The sequence below is a fragment of the Pyrus communis genome, chromosome 4, assembly GCF_963583255.1.
Source record: "Pyrus communis chromosome 4, drPyrComm1.1, whole genome shotgun sequence".
Taxonomy (NCBI): domain Eukaryota; kingdom Viridiplantae; phylum Streptophyta; class Magnoliopsida; order Rosales; family Rosaceae; genus Pyrus; species Pyrus communis.
This window is the reverse complement of record NC_084806.1, coordinates 26,141,787-26,149,938: the sequence shown is the minus strand read 5'-3', so window position 1 is coordinate 26,149,938 and position 8,152 is coordinate 26,141,787. Positions and strand designations below refer to the sequence as shown.

The 8,152-nt window shown below is 37.6% G+C and overlaps 1 protein-coding gene across 1 annotated transcript; it reads left to right on the top strand.

Annotated features, from left to right (window-relative positions):
• The first annotated feature begins 1,179 nt into the window (after nucleotides 1-1,179).
• On the top strand, nucleotides 1,180-6,904 carry LOC137732519 (heat stress transcription factor A-1d-like). Its single transcript, XM_068471840.1, has 2 exons — nucleotides 1,180-1,843; nucleotides 5,105-6,904. The coding sequence occupies exons 1-2, from the start codon at nucleotides 1,541-1,543 to the stop codon at nucleotides 6,350-6,352; spliced, it is 1,551 nt and encodes a 516-aa protein (XP_068327941.1). The 5' UTR covers nucleotides 1,180-1,540; the 3' UTR covers nucleotides 6,353-6,904.
• The last annotated feature ends 1,248 nt before the right edge of the window (nucleotides 6,905-8,152 follow it).

Below are 8,152 nucleotides of genomic sequence, written 5' to 3'. Positions count from 1 at the left end.
TTCTATTGTTCGATTAAACCCAGAAATTATGCCGCCCTTGAATAAATAAGATCAGCAGCAAAAGATAAAAAAGAAAACCCCAATTAATTAAAACCTAGAAAACTTTCAACCGAAATGAAAAACAATGAAACAAAACAAGTACAAAAAAAATTGAATCAGAAAAGATTCATCGATTAAAGTAAAAAACTAAGATTGAATAAGCTATCAAAATGGTCAATTTGCAGTTCGACAGTAGTGGCTCCGTGCTGCTGCGTGTAGTCGGCGGCTACGAGAGAGGATGAAGAGGAAGGATGAGGAGGAAGTCTATGGGAAGAGAAAGGCAGCGGCAAAGAATGGATTTAGGGTTTGTTTTATGATTTGGAGAACCGCTCGTTTCGGCGGGATAGGTGGAACGAAAATTCAGCCAAAACTCGTTGCATATGACAGCATGTTCAACTGTTTTTGACGCACCAAATGTGGAACGGAACACCTCATCTCACTGCATTCCGTCCCGTCTCACGTACCAAACGGTACCTAATGGAAGAGTGATGGACATAGAGAATAGAGTGGGTGAACCTCATTGGACCGAAACACCCAAACATGATTAAAATAATAAAAAGGAAATTATTTAGAGGATAAAATTACTAAAATGCCCTTGAACTTTGTAGTTTTGTAGAATCTTTATCATAACTTCGAATTTTGATCTGCTTGCACCCACGTATTTGTATCATGAAGGACTATGAGAATATGCTAATTTGATAGGTCACATGTGTCACGGGCTCAAAGTCAACACTTTCCCTTTCTAGGTCATTTTGGTCATTTCACACCTCTGCGAATTAAAATACTTGAATTTCCAGGACATGCTATAACAATTTGTATACATGGTTTATATTTACCATGGAATTTATACTACTCCTAGTTTATTTTAAATCCTAGATATTTTTGAGTTAAAATGTTCATAAAAATAAATAATAATAATCTAAATAAATTTTACTTTAAAAATGTTACCAAAAAAAATTTAGCTTAAATTCATCTTTAATAATCTCAACATAAACTTTAACCCACAATCATTATAGAAGAAATACTATTCTTCAGTTAAAATCTAAATTTTTTTTAGATTAAAATGGTTTTATTTTAATTTTGTATATGGTTTTAATAGTAAGAGAAGGTGTAAATGTTGCTGACCCAAAGTAAAAAATTTTGAATGTTGAAAATTTGACTATTTTTCATAACCTTGGAAAGGTGGAGGAACATCATCCGCCCCCCAGACTCCCGAAGAGGCAAATTGTTCGTCCCCGTTTCGTGCGCCGGTCTCCCCTTTGTCCACCTCCCTACCCTATCCTTCGCCGCTCCCACCCACTGTCCGTACACAACACACAGACTCCTCTCTCTCTCTCTCTCTCTCTCTCTCTCTGTGATAGAATAGAAGAAACAGGCTAGGGTTTTAAACCCAAGTTCTCTCTACCATGTTAATGGCTTCTGAAAATCCCTAGCCAACAATCCCCATTTCTTTCTCATTGTTCTATTTTTCAATTGTACAATCAATTTGTTCCACGCCGATATGGAGGGTGCTAATAACAACAACGGCGACGAGATACCAACGGCCGGCGGCGCACACCAGGCGGGTTCGGGTTCAAGTTCGGCTCCGGCGCCGGCGCCCTTACTGAACACCAACGCCCCGCCGCCGTTCCTGAGCAAGACGTACGACATGGTGGACGACCCAGCTACCGACCCGGTCGTGTCCTGGAGCCCCACCAACAACAGCTTCGTGGTTTGGAACCCGCCGGAGTTCGCTAGGGACCTCCTGCCCAAGTACTTCAAGCACAATAACTTCTCTAGCTTCGTTAGGCAGTTGAACACCTACGTATGTCTCTCTCTCCCGCTCTTATTTACTCAGTGTTTAATGTATGCTTTTGTTGGTGATTGATTTTGGTCAGTGTTGTGAGAATGCATCTGTATATAGGTTACCGATATGTAAACCGATTTAGCATATGATTGTGCTGAAAGGACTTTATATTTTCTGGTTAAGTCTTTGGATGAATGACTAGAATCCCCCATTTAGTTGCTATAAAATTCAGGGTAATATGTTTGGAGTGTTGGGATTTTGCTTTTGTCTTTGTTCTTTTTTGGGAGTTGAAGCTTTTGATTTTGTTTTTTATTTTTTCCGGGCAACTAATACCATTAAGGAATGTGCGATTCGAAAAGTTTGATCTCTTCTTCTTCTTGCATTGTCTCAGCAACCAGATGGAGTAGAAGTGGGATAAAGGGGAAAGAAAGTGAGTGCATTACAAGGTTAATTGTAAATGTAGATATTTAAATATGTTTGTAGAATATGCAATACTGACCCGGCTGAGGGCTAGTCAAACCTTTAAGTTGCTGATGACAGAGCAGGCAGATAAGTTTCTACTAACCTTGTAGGTTGGGTCATAATTCTGTCTACGCATTATACATGGTAACTTGCTACGCTGTATGCTTATGGTTATTTTATCTTATGATAGCAAATACCTGCACTGACATGTGATGGATAATTCATTTGGGCTCTGACAGAGTGTCATTGGGTTTGTAACGACCATTACTGTGTGTCATGTTATCATGGTTGAAGATATCAATGTTGGTAGAAATGCCACTAGCTCATTCACAGAAATGTTGCTGGAAGTATGAATACAAATAGAAAAAGTGGTTAAAATTACAGATATACATATACCTTTTTAATATGATGTTGAGACCAAGTAAACTTGGGTTAACCTAGTTGCCTCCTGCTTTATGTAGGTTGGCCACTTGAAGATATTCACCATTGATGATAACGACCTACATTGTTTATTGGTCTTAATTTCTTTCAGTAATGGGCTTTTCACTCTATTGAAGTTCTTCGAAACTTTTGTGGTTCAAACTAAGTACTAGTCAGAAAATAGTGCTGATTATCCATCACAGCGACGCAGAAAACTAAGAGAAGACCACCTTTTCCATCACCATTTAAGTGCCTACATATGTAGCTTTCTGTAGTTGGGTTTAACTGTGATGGGCTTGGAGGGTTGTTCTATTTGGTGAACATAAGTACTTATATGTGAAACATATGGTGTGAGCTTTTGTATTTCATGAGCTTTAGGTAACCTTTCCATTATGGTTGATGTGAACATCTTTAGTTTGCTCTAGTTAGATGCTTTTTGCACGGATATGTGCTAGTTGGGTGGTTGCTTGCTAATGTTGTGTGAGCCTTGCTAATGGAAAATCTCCTCCTTAAGCTTCATTTTTCTGTAACACTTTGAATTTTAGTTCTCAACACTCTTTACATTGTTTTTTTAAGATAAGAAAGATAATACGTTCTCCAAGTCTCTTTGGCAAGGAGAAGAGGCATTACATTGAATGGATGATTTATTCAAGAAGTCACCTGCTGGTTGACCAAAGGCCTAGTATTTTGCATGCGGTAACCAAGCATTGAGCATATGAATTTGGGGTCGTGGTGAATATGACTTGAAAGTTAACGCTGCAAATTTGCACGCAAGAAACAAATACGCTGGGAGTATGTATTTTTTGACAGCAGCTGTGTTATGGATTATGGGTTGCTATGGTTTGAAATTTGATGGTAGAGCTACTTTGGTTTTCCCTTACAATGCTCCTTGCTGAGAACATAATGATGCTGATTTGAGGAGTATTACCTGTTTATGGGCAATTGGGAATCTGACTAACACTATGCTTGGTAGGACATAGATGAGAAGGATGGCAATAGGGTTAGGGAGAAGTGCTCCACTGAATATGGAAGGATTGGGAGAAGGAAAAGAAAGCACTATTATTGCCAACTTTTCCTTCTCCCATCACTCTTCCACTTCTTCCTTTCTACCAAGCATGGGGTGGGATAATTCTGTTGTCTTTCTATGTGATTTACCTATTCATTCTGATGCTATTCATTCTTATGCTTTTCCATCTTCCCTATAGTGAAAGGAATTTGTGGCTTTTCTGGCTAGAAATGTGAGACACGAGGTCTCATACTTTTATCCTGTTTTATGGCTGTTGGATTAAGGTTGGTCTTTGGACCATGGTGACTTTGCATGCAAAGCATGTAAGACATGTTTAGAAAGAACAATTAGATATTTGTCACCATATTACTCATTGTTATTTTATTGAGTGATTTTCAAATAGTATTCTATGAAAACTTAGTTTAGTTTAAACTCAAAGATTATCTGTATTCTGCATACAAAATTGCTTGTATAGAAAATCAGAGATGCAAAACTTGTGAGCGGCTTCTTTTGCTATTGATCTTGAAAGGACTGCATTAATGACATAGCCTGAAAATTTTCATTCTCTGTGGATGTGGAGAAGTGTGACGTCAATGTGTAGACTCTTTTTGGTGCTTGTGGAAAGTGTACTTGTTGAGTGGTTCCAGTGGGGTGACTCAGACTCTAGCTATGAAACACTGCTGGTTCCTTACATGTCTAAGGTGGCCATGTAGTGAGTCAAACACTTTTGGTTCCTTCTGTTGGTTAACGTTTCCTGTGGACTAGATAGATTGGATTGGGGCTGAATTTCATGATAGGTTACTTGTATTTTTATCTTTTCTGAATGTGATCCTTAATAATGTACCACACATCTATCTACTTCTGTAACATTGAGTTACCCCTTCTACTATCTCTGAATCAATTGGGAAAAGTGTTGCAAGGCCAGATTCTTCAGAAAACATTGCTTGAGCAGGCAGTGTTGGTTGGTTCACATATTTTGTTTGTGGAGTGGATAATTGAATTGTACTTTTCTGGAAGTATTGGGGGATGAAAGAACTAGTTCCTTAAAAATGTTGATGTTGAGAAGTTTCTAAATGAAGAGATTCAAGTTGAATGACAGTCCCTTCAGTTCACATTGAGCTAGGTCACGAACCTTTATGAATGTGCATTTTTTCCTTGCTTATTTTCAGGATGCACTAAGTAGCCTTAAATAATTATTCTCTTCAACTACATTGATCAATTTGCATTTCTCATAAATGATAGGTGTTTGATCCATTTTCTTCATCAGTTTTTGTTTGCTTATCCTGATATTGCTTTTGTTTTCTTCATTCCTTTGCTAAATCATGAAAAAGTCCCTTCCTTTTTTCCTTTTCCATCCTGTTGATTGACCCCCTCCATTTTTATTCGAACAGGGATTTAGGAAGATTGATCCAGACCGCTGGGAATTTGCGAATGAAGGATTTTTGAGGGGTAAAAAACATCTCCTTAAGAGCATCAATCGGCGTAAACCTACCCATGGACATAGTCATCAACTGCAACAGCCATCACATGGACAGAATTCAATGGGTGCGTGTGTAGAAGTTGGGAAGTTTGGCCTCGAGGAAGAGGTTGAGAGGCTAAAAAGGGACAAGAATGTGCTTATGCAGGAACTCATCAGGTTGAGGCAGCAGCAGCAGTCTACTGATAACCAGCTACAAACAATGGTGCAGCGTCTTCAGGGCATGGAGCAGCGGCAACAACAGATGATGTCATTCCTTGCTAAGGCAATGCATAGCCCTGATTTCTTCACTCAATTTGTACAGAAAAATGAGAGCAATAGGCGCATAACTGAAGTCAACAAAAAACGGAGACTTAAGCAGGAAGGTATTGCTGAGAGAGAGCGTTCTAATGCTCCTGATGGACAGATTGTTAGGTATCAGCCTCCCATGAATGGAGCAGCAAAGGCAATGCTCAGGCAGATCATGAATACAGATACGTCATCTCAGTTGGAATCTTTTAATAACAATTCTGATAACTTCTTGATCAGTGATGGTTCATCCTCATCCAGTGCAATAGACAGTGGGAGTTCTTCAAGCCACGTGTCAGGAGTGACACTTCAGGAGGTCCCACTAACTTCAGTGCATGGCTTGCCTTCTGCAATTTCTGAAACACAATCTTCTCTGCGGACTGCAAACTCTGGAACAGTTATGAGATCTCCATTCTCAGATGTAAATGCCCTTGTTGGAGAAGAGTCCCCATCAATTCCCATACCCCAGACAAATGTAAATATTCCAGAGCTTTCTCAAATAGCAGATATGTCACCCGAAGGCTTAGTGGATATTCCTGAAGAAAGCATGGCAGCTGATGACATTGGTGTTGGATTTATTGAAAACATGGCATCTGAAGCGGGTGATGGATTTATGGACCCCACATCATTGGTATTGAATGGGTCATTGCCAATAGATTTTGATGATATTTCGTCGGACATAGAAGCATTTCTAAAGGATTGGGATGATGTTTTACAAAACCCGGGGTCAGATGAAATGGATTCTATTTGTGCAGGAGTGCCCATGGAAAATGAAAAGCAGCAGCCAACTGAGAATGGATGGGACAAAACCCAGAATATGGATAATCTGACTGAAAAAATGGGACTTCTTACATCAGAGACCAAAGGGGTGTGATCTTGTTTACCTGCTAATGTACATTAGTCTCATCACTAGCTATACCCTAGAGACAACATACTAACGGCGGTATTTTAATCTCAGGGTCCTTGATATATTGCTTGATCTTGTATTTTGCCCATTTTAGTTTCTAGTTTCTTTTTCCCTTTTGATTTTTTTTTCCTCTTGTCAGTGTTGAATGAAACCGAAAAAGGACATGCCGGTTATAGAGGTTGATCTCCTGCTCCAGGTGGAGTTAGAGGCGCAGCCTTTTATTTGAAGGAATTGGTTCCTAAGGGAATGCTTGTTCCTTGAAAACTAATCCTCATTGCCCTTTTTTGTAAGTGTTTTGCATTAACGTATTCTCTGACTTGCTTTATGTGTGCGTGTGTGTTTTGTATTAGATTTTGAATTTAGTTGTGTTTTGTATCAGATTTTGAACCTAGATTGAAAATTTTTCAATTTTTTTTTTTTGTGGTGTTGCTTTGGGGTTGTGGATTTGGTTCAATTTTGTTTGATGTTTTGGGTTGCATTATTCTTCGAATTCTATGTTAATTCATTTTTATTTTTTTATTTGTGTTTTTCTTTTGAATTGGTCTCTGCTTGTGGATTTGGACTCAAAGAAGGTTTTACGCATTCTGTTACCATCATTAGGGATTGGCATCTTGGTAGGTCAACTGTCCAACCCAACCCGACCAACCAAACTGAAATGGGTTGGGGTAGGGTTGGGCTCTAAACTTTAAATAATGATTATCAGGTAGTCTTTGAAAATAGGTGTCGCAAATCATTACGGTTATTCTATCACAATTATGTCAAAATTCTGTTATGTGCTGATGTGTCACATAAATGAGTCCCATAAATCTTTTTTAATTCTTTTTATATATATATTTTTTTTTATCACAAATGGTTCTTGAAATTGACCTACACCATCAAGATGATTCATGAAATTAAAAATCATCAATGTAGTCCTAGAAATAGGTGTCTCAAATCAATGTGGTACTGTTCAATTTTGTAAAAAATTATGATATGTGATGATGTGGCACATAAATGGGTCCCACATCAACACATACAAAACTTTTGACAAAATTGTGATGGAAGGACTACATTAATTTGTGACACCTATTATCAGGGGCAACATTGATTGATTTTTAATTTCAAGAATCATTTTGATGGTGTGTTAATTACAGGAACCATTTATGATAAAAACCTTAACTTTATGTAAACCAATCGTGTCCACAATTAATTTTTTTTTTTTTTTGTTTTTTTTTTTTTTTTTGACAAACATATCAACAATTCTTAAATGTGCATGTATGTTACGCATAAAGTTCAATAATTCTTTAATTATTGTAGTTTTAACTTAATTAGAAATATAATTGTGTAAATCCTAATAAATTATGTATAGGAATTCTATGAGATGTATAAGATCTTTCCTTGTAAAACTTGTATTACTTGGATAGCATGTTTCTGTTTCTCTCTCTTATTTGTATAAATAAAGGTTCAAGGTATGAGGATTACCACTCTTTTCTCTCCCTTCTTTTTTCTCTGACCAGCTCCCACTTTCTTCCTTCGCGAAGTTCATAGCACGTTATAAGCACACACTCATTGGTGCATTAAGGAACTAAAGGATTTTGTAGAAGGATCTTCTACAACCAATGTTCAAAGACCTCTATCGTTTTCATCATAATAGGTACATTCTAAATCACGAAATCGATATTTTATAAACCTTAATACCATGAAAACATTCATCATGATGCATGAATATCAATTTATTTTTCGCTTTATATATTGCCTACATTGCTTAATATTATAGACAAGCCAGTA

Bases quoted from the DNA above. Each gene is read 5' to 3' on its own strand.
- LOC137732519 (XM_068471840.1), top strand. From the start codon at position 1,541: ATGGAGGGTGCTAATAACAACAACGGCGACGAGATACCAACGGCCGGC. The intron at 1,844-5,104 runs GTATGTCTCTCT...TTATTCGAACAG, and splicing joins TTAGGCAGTTGAACACCTAC to GGATTTAGGAAGATTGATCC.